The sequence below is a fragment of the Sylvia atricapilla genome, chromosome 28 (assembly GCF_009819655.1).
Source record: "Sylvia atricapilla isolate bSylAtr1 chromosome 28, bSylAtr1.pri, whole genome shotgun sequence".
In the NCBI taxonomy this organism is placed as follows: domain Eukaryota; kingdom Metazoa; phylum Chordata; class Aves; order Passeriformes; family Sylviidae; genus Sylvia; species Sylvia atricapilla.
Genome location: NC_089167.1, coordinates 4,324,118 through 4,342,844, shown reverse-complemented (window position 1 = coordinate 4,342,844; position 18,727 = coordinate 4,324,118). Strand labels below are relative to the sequence as shown.

At 51.5% G+C, this 18,727-nt stretch overlaps 2 protein-coding genes across 4 annotated transcripts; both read right to left on the bottom strand.

The window, feature by feature from the left end:
• Positions 1-1,992: 1,992 nt before the first annotated feature.
• Positions 1,993-4,506, bottom strand: LOC136372504 (D(1) dopamine receptor-like). Its single transcript, XM_066337102.1, has one exon. It carries the CDS (start codon positions 3,241-3,243, stop codon positions 1,993-1,995), a length of 1,251 nt encoding a protein of 416 aa, XP_066193199.1. The 5' UTR covers positions 3,244-4,506.
• A 2,809-nt stretch (positions 4,507-7,315) lies between these two features.
• CHMP7 (charged multivesicular body protein 7) lies at positions 7,316-17,759 on the bottom strand. Of its 3 annotated transcripts, none has more exons than XM_066337242.1 (11): positions 17,425-17,759; positions 16,313-16,487; positions 14,372-14,557; positions 13,565-13,698; positions 13,162-13,210; positions 12,235-12,354; positions 11,694-11,792; positions 10,971-11,031; positions 10,165-10,326; positions 7,770-9,387; positions 7,316-7,726 (listed from the first exon to the last, which is right to left on the bottom strand). In XM_066337242.1, the coding sequence occupies exons 1-10, from the start codon at positions 17,712-17,714 to the stop codon at positions 9,323-9,325; spliced, it is 1,341 nt and encodes a 446-aa protein (XP_066193339.1). In that variant the 5' UTR covers positions 17,715-17,759; the 3' UTR covers positions 7,316-7,726; positions 7,770-9,322. The 3 variants fall into 3 exon arrangements, with proteins under 3 accessions (XP_066193339.1, XP_066193340.1, XP_066193341.1); XM_066337243.1 differs by having other exon boundaries at positions 7,316-7,695; positions 7,786-9,387; XM_066337244.1 differs by lacking the exons at positions 7,316-7,726; positions 12,235-12,354 and having other exon boundaries at positions 9,008-9,387.
• Between the last annotated feature and the right edge of the window lie 968 nt (positions 17,760-18,727).

Here is an 18,727-nt window from a genome sequence, read left to right as displayed (position 1 = left end):
TATTTCATAATTAACAGCGCTCTGTAATTAGCCCTGGCTGATTTCCCCCCTTGTTTGGCGGGGCGGGGCAGACGCTTTCCTGCTGGTGATTCACAGGGATGAGCCGGGTTTAACCAGGCTGGGCTCAAAACTCCTGCCCAAAATCACTGTCAGGGCTGGAAGGGAGCGGCCGGAGCTGCTGATCAGAGAGAAACTTCCAGAGCGTGACTGGGGACTGAGGGGAGCTTCTGAAGAGCTTTTAGTATTGAATAACTTGTTATTGGTTATTGATTTATTGATTAATGGTTTATGTATTATTGATTGATTATTATTTATTGTTGAAATCAGGCCGCTCGGGAAGCAGAGTGGAATGAAATGGAGGAGGGAAGGGAATTGAGGGAGAATAATCAAAAAGGGCTGGAACAGCCTGGGAACAGGAGGGTCTCAGGGGTGGGAGGGCTGGTGGAGGAGCACAGACCAGGACAACGCCGGTGATTTTCTCCTGTTCCCTGTGGAGGGCTCGGGCACCCTGGTCCCCAAAGGGTCCAAACATGCGGGGTCCAAACCACGGCTCTGATCGTGCCAGGAGCCCTCAGCCGGCAATCCCAGGGAGGATCCCACCTCCTGCCCCGGGACCACAGCAGATCCTTTATCCTTCCTGCAACAGCTCCAGACACAGCCCCGGGCCTCCAGGGAACGTGGCCGGACCTGCAGGACGAGCTCCTGAGGACAGGGACAGTCAGGGGTGAGCCCGGGAGAGTTATCCTGGGAAATCCACTGCCTCCTTCCCACCTAATCCACTCATTTTCCATGGCTGGAGGTGCCACAGAGCCCAGCATCCCCCCGCGGAGCTCCAGGCAGGATTGCCCAGCTCTGCCAGCAGCACTTGGTGGCCACGGAGGACCTGGGTTTGGCCAGTGCCTGTCCAGCAGCCTCGGGCCAGTGACCAGCTGGGTTTGGCCAGTGCCTGTCCAGCAGCCTCGGGCCGGTGGCCACAGGATGAGGGCAGTGGCCAAAGCTGCCTCTCCCCGCTGGGTTTTCACTCCCTGAGCAGAGAGGCTCAGGAGACTGAACCATCTCTGCTGTCTCAGCTGAAGTCAGGAGGAAAGTGAAATTCCAGCCCTTCCATTTCCATCTTTTGCAGAAAGTGAGGGTTTTTTTCTCTCTGTGGGAGAACTGGAGAAAGCAGCGACACAAATCCCTGCTGCCCACACGAGCTGGGACCAGCCCCAGGGACAAAAACACGGCTGGGGATATCGTTACCATTCAGGACGGTTCATGTAACCACACGTACAACTGATTTCTTCAGAGGGCTTAGAGCAAAGTTTATTGAGGGACAGATTCTTTTATACAGTGAATTGGTACAAGGAATAGGATTGGTCCTTTAGGGCACCACCTTCTTGAAAATGTCTCTACCAATGAACAAGCTGGAAAACCACCAGGTGTCAGGAGGAGGAGATCTACAGAGTGTGGAGAATTAGGGATGGGCAATCAGCAGAACCCCCATTCCCTCCTCAGCTAATGTCACTTGACCCCTAACTAGCCAATAGCACCTAGTTTATAAGGAAAGTAGAAGGAAATGACGCAGTTAACACGAGTTATATAGCCCCAGGTAATGCATTAATAAACACCATTTACCGTCCACCACACTGGTGTCTGTGAGCTGATGGCCCCAGCGGTCTGGGGTTGGCTGTTCCTGTCATCACACCTCGGAGGAGGCAACAGCAGAGATTGTTTGTGGTTCCTCCTTATCGTTTCCCAGGCCAGACTGAGAGAGTTCTGTCCTTGGCTTTGCCACAGGCCTCAAGGCGCTGCCTGGAGCCCAAAAACCCCTGTTCTGACACTGTCAGTTCCCACAGGGGACACCTGGGACACTCTGGCCATTCCACGATCGGTGATGCAAACAAAGTGGAAAACCCTCATCATCCTCAGCCCAGAGAACGGGCAGTGCTGGGGATGTCCCAGCTCCTCTCACTGCTGGAGACCTCCCATCCCTCTTCTCCCGCTCCAGGCTCAATGGGGACTCCTCCCCAGCCGGGTGGGGGTTCCACACTCAGGAAAAAGGTTCAGAGGCGGAGAGGAGCCCGGAGAAACCCTCTCCGAGGCCACCTCGTCCTTGTCCACGTGCAGCACGGCGTGGGGCAGCAGGTGGCGGTGGCCGAGGGTCTCCGCGGCGCTGTGGTCACCGGTGTCGGGGTGGAAGGACACCAGCTCCTTGCTGAAGGTCACGGTCTCCACAGCGGCGGGGCAGAGGCGGCCGCAGCCCAGCAGGGAGGAGAAAGCCCTGCGGAAGTCTCCGTTGAAGGCGTAGATGATGGGGTTGAGGGCAGAGTTGGCCCAGCCCAGCCAGGTGCAGGCGCCCAGCACGGCCTCGCTGACACACGGCGGGACGCGCGGCTCGGCCTCGCAGAAGGGCACCAGGCAGTTGAGCACGAAGAAGGGCAGCCAGCAGCACACGAAGACGCCCACGATGATGGAGAGGGTCTGGAGCACCTTGGCCTCCTTCTTGAGGGAGTTTTTCAGGGAGGGCTCCCGCGGGCGCCGGCTGCCCGGCCGCTCCAGCGAGGAGACCCTGCGGAGCTGGCGCCGGGCCACGAGGAAGAGGCGCCCGTAGGTGCCCAGCATCACGGCCACGGGCACGTAGAAGCTGATGAGGGACGAGGAGATGGCGTAGGTCCTGCTGAGGCTGGGATCGCAGCTCCCCTCCTCCACGGAGCCGTTAAACCCCCGCTGCTCCCGGTCCTTGTGCCACTGCAGCTGCACGGGGACGAAGGAGATGAGGAGGGACAGCAGCCAAGCCACCCCGATGGTGACAAACGCCACGCGCTGTGTCACCCTCCTCTGGTAGAGGAAGGGGCTGGCGATGGCCCAGTAGCGCTCGAGGCTGATGAGGCACAGGTGGAGGATGGAGGCCGTGCAGCAGGTGATGTCAAAGGCCACCCAGAGGTCGCAGAAGGCCCCGAAGGGCCAAAACCCCAGCACGTCGCTGGCGGCTCTCCAGGGCATCACCAGCACGGCCACCAGCAGGTCGGACACGGCCAAGGACACCACGAAGAGATTGGTGACCTTGGAGCGCAGGTGTGGGAACCGGAGCACGGCCCAGCACACCAGGCTGTTCCCCAGCAGCGTGCAGAGGATGAGGAGGGACAGGCAGGCGGCTGTCGCCACCCGCAGGGACAGCGGCCAGTGGCTTTGCTCTGCCCCGCTGCTGGCATCGAGCTCGTCCCGCCCGGCTCCTCCTGCCGAGGGGTGAGACCCAGCCATGGCTCCCCCGTCCTGCCGAGGTTTTTCAAGTCTGCTCGAGTCTCCGTCAGCATCCAGAGCCCATTTTCCCTTTCTCCCTGCTCCCACAGCGCCTCCGAAGCCCCAGCTGCAATCCAGTCCCACCTCCGGCACAGGAGAAGCGCTGGAAACTCTTAGTCCTTTCCAGCCCTTTGCTCAGTCCTTTCCAGCCCTTTGCTCAGTCCTTTCCAGCTCTCTGCGGCCATCGTTTGGATTTTCCCTCCTGCCTCGCATCCCGGGAGCCCGCACTCACCTCCGGGGGCTGCGCAGGCTTTGCTGGAATTCTTCCTCCCCCTCCTCTCTCCTCTTCACCTGCTGGTGATCCTGTGCCTGCTGCAGAATTCCCAGATCCCTTCCAAATCCGGGCTGAGATTCGCTGCCAGGAGCCAGAGGGGTCTGAGCTCCCTCTGCTCCTGCTCACGAACCCGGCTGCTGTTTCCTCTGGAGCCAGAATCCCTCTGGATTTCTCCAGGGTGGGATCTGGCTCTGCCCCTCCGAGCTGGGGGAATGTGTGAATGAATGCACAGGGTGAGTCACTGGGAATTCAGTGAGAGGGTTAAAGGGGGGAAATAATCATTCCAGGCAAGATTTGAGGGTCCTCAATGCAAATGAGCACAGAAATTGATTGTGATTTCTGCATAAAAGAGGCCTGATTTCCCTGCCCAGGCACTGAGTCACAGCTCTGAGCTGACCCCAAACCAGTCACTCCTCCCTGCCCTGAGCTGGTGCAAAACTGGCTTTTAGTGCCCACTGCATAATTCCTTCATCAGAAAAAAGAAAGGGGGAGAAAAAAGAACCCATCTAAAGATTCTCTACAAAAGTGGAAGTTTTTTCTTTCTGAAAGTCTCACACAAAGCAGCCTCAGATCTTTTTTCAGCACAGGTTACCTGCAGAACCAGTGAGGATCCTGAAGATCACCTGGGTAAAGGTTTAATCCTCAATAAATGGATTTTACTTTTAGTAAAGCTGTGTAAAGTCGCTTCTCTTTTAAGTTCATCACCATTTCCTTAATTCCACATCAGCTTTCACCTCAGGGATAACCAGAAACAGCAAGCAGAAAGTCAAGATGCTTTTCCAGTCGGGTGTGGATGTGGCACTTGGGGACATGGTTCGGGGGTGGCCTTGGCAGTGCTGAGGCCACACTTGGACTTGATGGTCTTGAAGGTTTTTACTAACCTTAAAAATTCCAAGATTTTTTAATTTTGAGCTCCTGAGGAGGAGGAGCTGCCGGGTATCCTGAGGGAGGATTTCCTGGGAGCCTCCTGGCCTGGGATGGGCCATCACAAGCTGCCACTGCCACCCTGTGCTGTGAGGTGACAGATCAGTGCCACTGCTGCTCTCTCGAGGAGCAGAGCCACCCTACAAAAGTCAGGTGTGGAAAAGCAGGACAAGCTTTGCAGATCCTGAGCACAAAACGTGTTGGTTCAGCTCTAATTAATTCCCTCTGTGCCAGAAGTGTGGTCACAGAGGCATCCCTGACCCTGCCTTTCCCTGTCACCTCGGGGAGAAAGAGCCACCGAGCACCTCCAGCCGGCCCGGGATCCATCACCCCGGAATTGCTGAGCCCGGATCCATCACCCTGGAATTGCTGAGCCCGGATCCATCACCCTGGAATTGCTGAGCCCGGATCCACCACCCTGGAACGGCTGAGCCCGGATCCATCACCCTGGAACGGCTGAGCCCGGATCCACCACCCTGGAACGGCTGAGCCCCGATCCATCACTCTGGAATTGCTGAGCCCGGATCCATCACTCTGGAATTGCTGAGCCCGGAACCATCACCCTGAGCCAGCCCTGCTGAGCCCGGATCCATCACCCCGGAATTGCTGAGCCCGGATCCATCACCCCGGAATTGCTGAGCCCGGATCCACCACCCTGGAACGGCTGAGCCCGGATCAATCACTCTGGAACTGCTGAGCCCGGATCCACCACCCCGAACCTGCCCCAAGGAGCCAAGGAGCCAATATTCCCTGGAGCACAGAGCCTGGACACAGCTCGGGTGTCCGGGCGCTCGTTGTCCCGTGTCACGGCGTTCGCTGGCGAGGGCTCTGTTTAATTAAGCCTCATTAGCGCCGCCGCCTGCAGCACCGAGGCCGTTCCAGGGAGCGAGGGTAGATGGCACCAGCGGCCGGCGCATGGAGCAGCTCCTGCCCTCGGGAATTCGGGATTCCGGCGGACGAAAAGCGCTGGGTCAGCGCAGGGCAGAGAGCAGGGAAAGGCTCTTCCCCAGAGGGTGGAATAAACACGGGACAGCGCCCGGGGAACGCGCACGGCCCGAGCAGCGCCAGGACAGCGCTCCCAGGGACGGCCAGGGTGGGATTTGGGGATGTCTGGGTCCTTTCCCAAGGATATCCCACGGCCCTGGCAGACCCCTCAGCGCCAAGGATGCTCTGCCCTCTGTGCCCCATTTCCCCCCAGTCCTGCTCTGCGCAGGAAGATTGCTCAGGATCCCAGGCGGCAGGAACAAAACACGGGGATGCTGTCACTGCTGGCCGAGGGAGCAGTGATGGCAGGGCTCTGTCACAGGGCAGGGTGGCACTGATCTGTCACCTCAGGATGTCACAGCACAGGGTGGCAGTGGCAGCTCCTGGTGGCACATCCCAAGCCAGGAAATCCTCCCTCAGGATACCCGGCAGCTCCTCCTCCTTAGGAGCTCCAAAATATCAATTTTTAGACTTGTTAAGGTTGGCAAAGACCTTCAGGACCATAAAATCCAAGTGTGGCCTCAGCACTGGCAAGGCCACCCCCAAACCGTGTCCCCAAGTGTCACATCCACACATTTGGAACCCCTCCGGGGATGGTGATCCCACCCTGCCAGTGCCTGGCATTTCCCATGAAGGGTTTGGTCCCAATTTCCCACCTGAACCCCCCGTGGCACAACCTGAGGCTGTAGGAGAGGATCTCCCCTGGCTCTGCCTTCACCTGGAGCTGGGTTGCTGTGGGAAGATGGGCTGGGATTGGGATGGGATCCAATTTGTCCAATTTCTGTGCATTTTGGCCCCCACCTGATGCAGAAATCCCTGCAGGTTCTGCTGTCCCAGGCAAACCCAACCCAGCAGCTCCTCCTGTGAGACCCAATCTCCTCCCCTGAGGAAGCTGCATTATTTTATAATCAATTCAGCAGCTATTTTTTTTCCAGGCTCAAGTTAAGCACCATTTTAAACAGCTCTCCAGCATGAAAAGATTCCAGTTTGGTGGTAATTGAGCTCCAAGTTTTTATATTTAATTTCCTCACCCAGCAAGAGGCTGCCCTTGATTTCCTTTCCCTGCTGTCTCACCAAAATATCCTGAAAATTCTCCATTCAGGCACCCTGATTACATCCCCCACTCTGCATCAAAGGCAGAAAATTACCAGCCACTCCAAATAAAGCAGCAGCTGCTCGGGTTTAACTCCTAAATGTCACTTCCAGCACTGGCTGATGCATCCCAGGATTACAGGGGAGTTTTCATTCCTGCAGGAATCTCTCCAGATTTCCAGGGAAGGGACAAATAACTGAGATCAGGGGAGAAAGGAGGAGGAGTCAGACTTCTTAAACAAAAATCCAGGTTGTAGGTGAGACCTGAACCCTGTAAAAAAATCTGTGGGAGCTCTCCAAGGATCGAATCAAACCTCGGCCAGAGGAAATAGCACCAACAGCCAGGGAATTCCAGGTTTAGGCATCGTGGTTTTACAGGAAAATTTGGTTTTTTATACCAGACCACTCAACTTACATCTATTTTCTTCAGGCAGAGGGGAAACCAGTAGCAGGCTCCCAGTCTGGGCTGCTTAATTACAATTAGAACAAAAAGCTGGGTGAAAACTGTCCCAAAATCAGCTTTGGGAATTGTCTGGTACAAAACCAAGAGGTTCATTAGAATTGATTTCCTTTTCTCCATGGACCAAGTGCTTTAGGCAAAGGGCTGTGACTGTCAGCCTTGAAAAGTGGAGGTTGGAGATGCAGAGTGATAAAAGAGGAAAGATAAGGAAAAGCAGGAATTGTGTCCAAAATGACACGAGGAACTGAAGGTGGTGCCACCCAAAAAGCAGCAGAGGCTGCTCAGGAAAAACAGACAAATTATTATTTAATTTTTATTTAATATTTATGGTAATATTTAATAACGGGCTTTTTACACCCAGGTTAAAGTCTGGTGGAGCAGTTGCTCAGTTTGGGTTTGGATAAAGCAGCCCAGAAGTATCCCTGGATTCCAGCACAGCTGGAACAGCAGCTGGGACAGGGAAAAAGGCCCCTTGGGTCCCTCCCCTCCCCTTCTGTCACACACAGGCAGGAAACACCGAGGTCTTTCTCCCATTTACTTCCAGAGGAAAGGAACACAGAGCTTCAAATTTTACATCATTCCATGGGGGAACCGTGAGCTGCAGCCTCCCCCCTCCCCTGGCAGGAGCCTGCACTGGTGAGGGGTGACACAGGGGACACAGGCCCTGGGGACATCCCCACTGCCACCCTGGGGACACCCCCATTGACACCCTGGGGACACCCCCATTGACAGCCTGGGGACATCATTGACAGCCTGGGGACACCCCCACTGCCACCCTGGGGACATCCCCACTGCCATCCCTGGGGACATCCCCACTGCCATCCCTGGCCCTGGGGCTGAAGGGGCAAGAAATGATCACCAGGAGGGGAAACTTCAGCCCTCATTCCCATTTGTCCCAAACTGCCACTGAGGAATGGAGTTTGGAGAGGCAGCGTGGAAGTGCTGGAACACATTCCCAATGGTGCTGTGGGAATAAATTCCCAGTGGGGCTGGAACACATTCCCAATGGTGTGAGATACATTCCCAATGGTGTGAGATACATTCCCAATAGTGCTGGAGCCCATTCCCAGTGGTGTGGGACACATTCCCAGTGGTGTGGGACACATTCCCAGTCAGGGAGAGGGGCACAGGGCTGGTGATCCCTCCACAGGCAGCCAGGCACTCCCATGCCATGCTCTGGAATCCCAGGGAAGGGCACATTCCCCTCCTGGCAGCTCCATTTTTCAGGGATTTGGGGCTTCCCATGCTTCCAGGTGCACGCCAGGGGTAAAAAGTGACCCGTGAAGGGAGAAGAGTTTGGCTGCTGTGGGGAGAGGCTGCCCTGGAGCAGCTGCAGGGGAGGTGCTCGGGGTTTTGTGCATCAAAAACATCCACAGGGGCTGGGTTGGGGGCTTTTTGGGAGCACACAATCCTGTGGGATTGCAGCACCAGGGCTGAAGGCAGAGCCGAGGCTGCGCTGTGGAGCTGTGCTCTCCCAAGGGATCCTTCTCTTCCCACCCCAAATCCCCCTGTGGCAGCTCGCAGCCATCACCCTGCAGCTCCCAGGAAGATTTGCTTACAGGGAGGATACAAAAATAGCCACCAGCTCCAATTTCAAGAGGAAATCCAGCAGGAAGAGGCTGGATGGCAGCAGGACCAACTCTCCCCCAGGGGAATCTTTTGCAGGTCTCCCTTTTAAGGCCTTCAGTGTCATTACAGAGAGAGGATTGGTTTTTTTGTGTTGTGCTTGCCATCACTGCCCTCTCTGAGCAGCACCAAAATCTCCTAAAACTGAGCAGTCCCAGTGCCTGGCTGTGAGTGCAGGATCCAGAGGGAAGGACACAAACAAGCACCAGGTGTTTGAAGCTGGCTGCAGGTACGACAAGGGCAGAAGTGATGTGCCAAGTGTGCTAAACAACCACACAAAAAGAGCCAAATGCTGAGCCACTGCAACGCTGCTGCTACTCAGATTCTCAACATCAGCCACAGCAAAGGAAGAGAAACCAAAACAATTCAAACCCAAAACCGAGCACTGTTGGACACAGAAGAGTTTGTCTTCACTGGAGTTGTATTCCCAAGGAGGGAAGGGTGGATGTGGCAGTGACTTGGGGTCACGAGTCAGACCAGTGCAGATGTTGGCACAGAGATGACAAACACCAGCTGGGGCCAGGTCCAGAGTGGATTGTCACGGCAGGAGCTCCTGCTGCTGAGCAAAGACTGATCCAGAAGGACAGGGGGGTGTCCCCCTCTCCTTGGAAGTTCTGGTCATAAGTTAAGGAACATTGAGACAACTTCCCAAACCGCAGCAACAGGATTCTGTTGGCTCCTCAGAGATTCAGTCCCAGAGCGGTTTTGGGTTCAGAAGAAGTAGAGGGAGTCTTTTGTGCCAGATCTGTGAAGAGAAGTGCAACAGAGAAGAGATCAGAATTCATCAAACACAGCCACAACTACCCAATAAAATTCCAGAGCCTCAGTGCTTCCCTGCTCGGCTCCATCTCCTGGGAATCACCTGCTCCATCCCCTGGAATCCCCTGTTCCAGGTTTGATAGTGAATGCTCTGGAAATTGAGGTTGTAACCTGCCCAAACAGAAGGAAAACCACCCAGCCAATCCCATTGGGATTGTTCATTAACAATTGGGATTGTTCATTAACAGATTCCCAAAATGAAAACTGAAACTGTCTAAGACGGGTAGAGGAAGCTCAGTTCAAGCCCATAAACTCTGGTCATTCATCCTAAGTTGGAAGGGATCCAAAAAGAGCATTAATACATCATAAAACAGGATTTATTTATAATTCTTATTATTTATTTCCTTATCACTAAATAAAGCCCAGTTTAAGCTGGCTGTTAACAGGCCTGTTTAAGCAGTTAAAGAGCATTCCAGGGAAGATGCTGAGTGCTGGACAAATCCTGTCTGTTTTTTCCCTTCAAACACTGCCTGGCTTTGTACAACTTTGTTAAATTTAAAAAGGCAGTTAGTGCAAGCAGCAGCTCCCTCACAAAGCCTTCAGCTTTCCCTCCAGCCCTGACAAAGGATCCAGGCAGAATTCCCAGGACTGGTTTTAGTTCTGCTGATCCAGGCAGAATTCCCAGCTCTCCCAGGACTGTGTGAGGCTCTGCTGACCCCCAGGGCTGTCCCAGCTCCCTCCCAGGCCCTGGTGCCATTCCCACCTCCAGCAGACACAGAGAGCTGCTCCAGCTCAGCTTCCAGCTCGGCGTCAGAGATGGGGGCACTGGGCACCTTCTGGGGCACGGGAGGCAGATCCAGGGAATCCTTACTGGAGTCCTGCAGGAGACTGTCCAGCTCCTTCTCCAGCTCCTCAGAGTCCATCTCTGCAGATTAAAGGAAACATTTCAGCTCCAGGGACAGTTCTGTTCTCACAGCCCAGACTGAGATTCAAAACAGAGCTGTTATTCCTCCCATCCATTGTTACTCACAAGGAATTTCCTGTACTTCTTTAAAAGGACTGAAAATTCTGTCCTCATGTAAGGGAGAATGTTTTTTTCCTGGCATTGAAGCCAAAGAAGCTCTGGCACATCTCAGCAGAGGCAAAAGAGCTGCAACAACAGCCAGGCCAGAGGAAAAAAGCTCATCACTTAAAAAAAAAAAAAAAAAACACAACAAAGGAGCAGAAACCCTAAAAATAGATTTCAATCGAAATTTCACAGCTTTGAACTGAAATCCAGCCCCAAACGGGGACCACGAGGATTTGGAGATTAATAAATTGTCAGCAGTAAACTTCCCTGCTCTCCCTTCCCTTCAAGGCACCAACTCTGGTATTTTGGGAAGAGTTTATTCCCCCAGGAAGCTGCTGGGGATGGAGAAGGCAAAGGGATGGAGCAGGGAAAGAGGGAGCAGGGAAAGGAGGGAGCAGGGGAAATAGGGAGCAGAGGAAGGAAGGAGCAGGGAAAGGAGGGAGCAGGGAAAGAAAGGAGCAGGGAAATGATGAGCAAAGGATAAAAAGCCCTGGACGTACCCAGACCATTGATCCCCACTCCTGCCAGAGTCTGGGCCACTTCATCTTGAGTGTCACAAAGCTGAGGTAAAACAAACACAGTTAGATCAAGATCAGAAATTCATTTTGTGCCCTGTGTACTGTAGCTGCTTTATCAAAAGCAGAAATAACAAAAACAATCAAAAGATGATCTAAAGGCAGCAGGAAGTTAACTCCCTCTCCCTGCCTGAAATGCAGATTACAGAATTACAGAATTAACAAGGTTGGAGAAGACCTCTGAGATCATCAAATCCAACCTATGAAAAAAGAAACCAAACAATAAATTTAAATTAAATAGAATAAAATACAATAAAATTAAATTTTAAAAAATCTAATAAAAATTAAATAAAACTAAACTAAACTAAAATGTCAGGCTGTTTCATGCACACAGTTGCATTCCAGCTTTCAAAGGTTTGATTTGTATTTTTAATACACCTAAAGACTTTCGAGGAAAGCTGAGTGCTCCCCCAAAATTGCTGATCATAAAACCCCACAAAATGCACAAATTTAAAGTAAATTAAAATACATAACAGGAAAACCAAGAATCTTCTTTTTGCTGATGCTTTAGCTCAAAATTAAGTTAGTTTGCTTTAGTGGCATGAAGGAAAAAACCTAAATAATTAAAAGCAACCAAAGAATTAATAATTAATTCATGTCTGGGCAGGTTTCTTGGGAATATCCACACCCCCCTGGCTGTTCCAGTACCTCTTGGATCTGATCCACCAGGTTCTCTGCCCTCTCCACTGTCACATCCTTCATGGAAAGCTTCAGAGCTCCCACTCCAGCCTGGTAGGCATTAAACACCTGGAAATTAAAAATAAAAGAGATGAAGATGTTTAATGTTCAGGAACTCCAGGCTGATAGGTATTAAATCCCTTAAAATTACAAATAAAGACAGAAAGATGTTTAATGCTCATGAGCTCCAGCCTAAGTAAGCATTAAACACCTGGAAATTAAAACCAAGAAAAAAACACCTGGAAATTAAAAGACAGAAAGATGTCTAGTGCTTATGAACTCCAGCCTGGGAGGTTTTAAACACTTGCAAATAAAAAATAAAAGACAAAGATGCACAATGCTGATGAAAACAGTGGGAGCTCCTCTCCAGAGCTGCTTCCCAAGCAGGAGCCTCAGAGAAAGAACGGGAAATGGAGGGAGCTTTATCCAGAGAGACATTCCCAGGGTAAATCCCAGCCCTGAGGTGAAGGAAGGAGTGGCAGAGAGGGGCTGGAGGAGGAGCCCAGGGTACCATCTGGTCGGTCTGGGAGGCGTAGATGCGATCCAGGATTCCCTGCACGGCGTCCAGCTTGGAGTGCAGCTCCTCGATGCGCCGCTCCGTCCTCCGCTTCGACTTGAGGCACCTCAGGGCCTGCCAGGGACACAAACACACACAGAGAGCTCAGCCCAGCTCTGCACACACCTCGGGCAAGGTTCCTCTCCCCTGGGCTCATTCCCACTTGGGTGAGTGCAGGAATTCCTGCTGGCACCACGACAAAATTGGGATGAAGCGTTAAAAACGGGGAACGGCCTCCATGCTGCACTTGTGGGTTCATCCAGGTATTCCTGGGTCACATCCAGCAGAAAAATGCTGGATGCTACTTTGGAAAGGTGGTCAGGCCACCTGAAACACTCCAGCTATTCACATTTCTGGGTGTTGGAAATTTCCTTCAAAAAAAGGAATCCTTGTGGAATTTCATGCTGATATAAAGAGTAAAAGCAGGTATTTGTAGCCTGCTGCACCATACAGGAAGCAGGGAAAAGCAGAGAAAGGTTGTCAAATGTGTGTTTGTGCAAAGCTTGTTCAGAAATCACCATCTCAAGGAAAAAAAACCTGACAATTAAAAAAAAAAATTTAAAAAGAGCCAGGAGTTGGATTTTGATGATTCTGAGTGGGTCCCTTCCAACTCAGGATATTCTGGGTTTGGAAGTGCCATAAAAAAAATCCCCAAAACAATCAGGAATCCTTGAGGCACACATAGAAAAAGTGGGTTTAAGAGTTTATTTGCATTTCCCTTCATCACCTCACTCTGGAACAATAAATCCTTCACCTTAAGAAGAGCTTTGGCTTCACAGCCACCACTCCAATGCTCCTGGGATGAAGCCCCCAAGTTTAACCCTGGGCATGACCTGCACTTCTGGAGCAGCTCCAGCACATTTCCCTGGGAGTTCCACTCACCAGCTGCTTCTTCCCAGCTCTGCAAGCACTCCTGGCATCCTCTTTACACCTGGAAGATGGAAAAAGGAAAAAGGAAATTTCTTCCTTGTTTTACAAACCACAACCACCCTCTCCCTCTCTCTGAGGGGACCACAACAGTGAATTTTGGATACAACCACCCTCAAAGCACTGCTGACTCCCACAAGTCCTTGAAAGCATTCCAAATCCTTGCAAACATTCCTCACAGCCATTCCCTGCACCTTGTTTTCACAGGGAATAGGGAACAAAGGCTAGAAAAGCTGCCCCAGCACAGGGCCATGACTATTTTATTTACAAACAGGAAAGAACAACACGAGAAAGCGGCTTCTAATTGTGTCCCAAACATCCCACAGATGTTATTCCCACCACCCTTCCCCCAAATTACTTCTCTGCTTCCTGGGAAAGGGACTCCACCTTCTGTGACAGCAGCTGCTCACTCTGCATCAGCTGATAAACCCCGATGTCCACATCATTCATCGGGGACACCTTGGCGTGGAGGCCTCGGGCAAACTTCACAATCTGCAATCAGAGCAGCACAGGCTGGAGTCACTTCCCAAAAATCTGATTCAGGAAGGCTTTCACTTGGAAGGAAGGAAGGAAAAGAAGTTTTTCCAAGCCCAGTTTAGGCCTTTGAGTCATAAGGATGTCCCAGGCACCACAGGATTTAATATTAAATTAGGCAGGATTGGGATCAGCAGGGAGGAAACAAAAAGCCTGAATAACAAAACACCTGGAATATTAAAAGCTGTCCCCAGATTCTGGAAGTGGATGGGAATGTCAGACTCCCAAGGACTTCACATCGCTACAGGGCAAGAGGAATCTCAGAGCTGAGTGCCTGCACCTCTGTAGGAAGTAACAAACAAAAAAAGCTTTTCAAAAAATGAAAAAACGTGGAATTCCACGCTGATTCCAGAGGTGTGGAGTTTGTGTAGTTGGGAAGAGTCAACCTGCAGGGCCTGCCATGTTTTTAACTCTTAAATTAAAACAGAACTATTATAAATGCTTAAAGAACCTGCCATGCCAGAATGAGGCTTTCTCATCACCTACAACCAGGTAACAACGTTGGAGCACGTGGAATTTACCTTTCCAGACAGGGAACACCCATTTTAGCCACCAAAAATGGCCGAAATCCAGTTCTCTCCAAGCAAGACAGGGATGATACCACCCAAAAGCAGTCACCTGGACCCTGTACCTTCTCTCCATTCTGTTCCAGGATGGTGACCCTCTTCTCCTTCTGCAGCTGCAGCAGCAACAAGTAGAAGGTCCTTTCGTCCGGGCAGAGGCCGGCGCAGAGGGAGCGGAGCTCGGACAGGGCGACCACGGGGTGGGAAGAGAGGGCAGAGTTCTGGTAGAAGCGATAAACTTCCTCTGCCTTCTCCTGCAAGGGATCCAGGGGAAGCCTTTAGCATTTTACCTGCTGGATTTTCCAAATCCTGCAGTGCTTTAGTGATTAACTCTGAACTCCGTATCGAGTGGTATCTTTGTATTTTGGGCAGACAAAACAATTCCTCTCTGGACCTGAAACTCAAGGACACTCTAAAGCCTCAGGCCCAGAAAGAATAAACAGAATAAACAGAAGTGAGTTATGGGGGGAGCAAACTGGGGGGAAATTACTTCATTAGCTGAAGCTGTAATTGGAGGATTAACCCCTGATATGTAAACAGATCACACTTACAATTTGATACAATTGTCTGAACTGTACTGTTGGAAAAACTTGTGATCATTGTCCATCATGGGTGTCCTCTCAGAGGCTCTGACTGCCCAAGGTGTGTCTAGTGAAGGCCTTTAATAAATATTGAATATTGAATCAATATTGAAGGCCTTTAATAAATCCCCACTTTATTTTCTTCATCCTATCCAGCCTCTGTTCTAGGCAGCCACTCCAAGGCATCACAGGGATGCTGTCAGCCCACACAGCATTCCTGCTCTTCCTAAATCCTCCCACACCTCCTTCCTCCCAACTTGGACACTTCCTGTTTTATTCTAGAGTGTCTTTCAGAATGAGCAATAAGGACCTCTCAAAATAATCATCCACAAAAACCAAAACTCCACTATTGACATGCCCTGGAACAGCGCAGGAACCACACAAGCAATCAATTGGCTTCCCCTGCACTTCCTAGAAATCCCTCTCCAGGTCTAAACCAAATAAAAAATCCTGCCTTTTAAAGATTTCCTGCATGTCTGCTGGACACACTAACCCAGACAAAACCAGCAAGATTTGGGGCTCATCCTGCAGACTCACAGAGTAACAGAGAGAGAGAAAAGGGGCTGGGGCAGGATCCAAGGGCAGCTCCAGTCCCATGGGAAAGCAGCTTGAATAAGGCCCAGGAAATCTGGGCTGGAGGGACACTGGATTTCCAGGCTGTGCCTGTTCCATCCCCTGGTCATCCCTGGAGCAGATGGAGCTCAGGCTGACAGTTCCTCATGCCCCACACAGGAACTGAGCTCCAACTGAGCTCCAGCCTGGGATTTACAGCTGGCTCCCAGCACAGCTCTTGCCTTCCTGGACAAGCAAGGAATTGTGTCCCTCCCTTTCCTTGGAGTCATTGAAAGTCATTGTCACAACTACAGAATGGTTTGGGATGGAAAACACAGAAATCCCACCCAGTGCCACCCCTGCCATGGCAGGGACACCTCCCACTGGCCCAGGGTGCTCCAGCCCGGCCTTGGGCACTGCCAGGGGCAGCCACAGCTCCTCTGGGAATTCCAGCCCACCCTCCCAGCCAGGAATTCCTTCCCAGTATCCCACCCCAATCTCCCCTTGCCCAGTGAGAAGCCATTCCCTGTGTCCTGTCCCTCCAGCCCTCATCCAAATCCCTCTCCAGCTCTCCCTTTAGGCCCTGCCAGGGGCTCAGAGCTCTCCCTGGAGCCTTTCCCTGCTCCAGGTGAACATTCCCAGCCCTCCCAGCCTGGCTCCAGCCCTTGGAGCAGCTCCATTACTTTCAAGGAACATCAGGAGATCTAAATCCCTCCCCATGCCCAAGTCACTCCATCCATCTCTCTCCAGGCTTTGAACACCTCAGGAACACCAAGGAAGATCTGCTCAGCCCCGAGCCCTCCTTCCCAGCAACTGAAATGACTCCTGGTTTTCCTGGAGATGCACAATCCCAGGAAAGCTCTCAACACCACTCACCTGAAGCAGCTCCACGTAAATCAGAACCTCCTCTTCCTCAGGAATTTTGCTGTCCCCCAGCACGCTGGAGAGGGTCCACTTGAGGGGCTTCAGGATGAAAACTCCCACACCCCACGAGATCCAGCTGCTGTCTACACTGGCCATGAAGTCTGACTCCCTCTGGAGCTTCCCACGTCTAGAGAGGAGATAATTCATGTGGAACTGAACACAGCCAGTCTAAAGCTTGGATATCCTGCACATCCTCCACTCCAGTGGCATTTTTTATCACCAAATCCAGCTCAAGTTTGAGATTTTATGGCTGGATGGACACAGAGGTTTGCATTCCTTCCCTGCTTCCTCTGGACCCTCTGGGTGCCTTTGGTTTACTTTTTTCCCGTTTTTTAAGTTTCTCCCGGTTTTTTGACTGATGAAGCATCAAACAAAGAGATTAACATGGAGAGTCAAGTTTAGGGGTAATTGGCAATTTCAGGATAGTTCCGGTTTTATATTAAATTGCAACAACAGCTCCTCAGACCTACTGGTTTTAATCTTCAGGTCACCAACAGAGCTCCTGCTGCTGTCGAGGTCCCGGTCCCGGGCTCCCAATTTCACAGCACAAAAACCTCTGGTTGCAAACAGCAGCTCAACACATTCCCGGTGCCCTCGGCAGCTGTGACACCACAACATTCCAGGGAACATCCCCCCATTTAACCCAAATATTCCTGTGGGATCCTCAATACTCCTGTGGGATCCCCAGTCCTCCCACACTCCTGGGTGTGCTCTGATTCCCCATCCAGCTCGGCCTCCCAAATTACACACAGACACACATCCCATAAAGCGCAATTCACAGAATGGCAGACTGGTTTGGGCTGGAAGGACCTTAATCCCAGCCGCTGCCAGCCCTGCCGTGCCCAGGGGCATCTCCCACTCTCCCCGTGGATATTGCTCCCAGCCCCGTCCAGCCTGGCCTTGGAGACTTCCAGCGATCCAGAGGCGGCCACAGCCTCTCCAGGCACGCCGTGCCTCACAGCGCACAATTCACCCTCCCGGCTGGCACAGCACGGATCCATCACCAGCCGCATCCCCTGACGCCCCGCACACCCTTCCCCGAGGCCGTCCCCGACCTCCTTTACCTGAGCAGCTCCCTGAGGACGGTGCCCAGCCCCAAGGGGACGCTGCCCCGCCGCTCGAAGCCGTTCTGCAGCTCCCTCAGGCACGTCCTCACCGCGCCCCTCCGCCGGCCGCGGGCCAGCACCAGCCCGACCCAGAAGGCCATCTTGCTGTCCCACTCGGTGCTGTTCACCTCGCGGCTCTGCTTGAAGGCCGAGAACAGGAAAGCCATACGCTCGTCATCCGTCTCCCACTCCGGGGGCAGGTCCCCGGCCGGGGCCGGCCCAGGGGAGGCCTCCCCCGGGCTGCACATCTACGCGAGCCCCCGGCTCGGCCGCGGCCTCCGCCCGGCCCGGCCGCCCGCCTCAGAGCCGCGGCGCCGGGCGCATGCGCGGTGCCTCCCCCGCGTCACTGCGGTGGGCCGCGCCGTCCCCCCCCGGGCCCGCGGTGGTACCGCCCGGAGCGGCGGCGGGCCCCGCCCACCAGCGCCCCGCGATCCCGCCAGGTGACGTCATTGTGACGTGTGAATGATGTAATGAACTATGACATCGAGGCGGGTGGTGACAGGGCGGGGTTTGGGGTTCTATAGAATAATTATATATATAATAGGTATAGCCCATATGTATCATGTAGGGAATATATGTTCTATATTAGTGTATTAGTATATGTTGTATATCAGTCTATGTTGTATATTAGTAATTTTTCTCATAAAACTACTACTACTAAAATAATAATAATAATAATAATTTTAAAATCTGTACTAGATAACGTAATGTACATACAACATAAACTATTGAATAATAAAATTTTGCTAATTTATGTATTGTATCATAAATAAATATTACTTAGTATATAATAATATATATTTAAGTATATTCTATAATGTTATAGTATAAATATACGTATAGAACACAAGGCTATATTATAGATATATTATAATATATCATTATATCACAATATAAAATTTTAGTAGATGATAATACTATATTATCATTATATAATGCATAATCGATCCAGTTTAATATGTTATGATATAATGTATAATAATGTCTTACGGTATATATTATATAATATTACAATATATATTATATCTTTTTGTTCAATGCACAATTTATACAGTATTCGATGTAACATTTTATAATACTGTAATTCATATTAGAGAGCTTCTACATAAATCTATACATAAATATATATCTATAGTCCCTATAGATATAAAAATAATGTGCATCTTATTTATTGAAAAAATAAAAAAATAGATCAACTTTTTAAATGTATTATTGTAGTTATTATATATTTTATTTATATAAATATTTGGGCCCCCTTTGG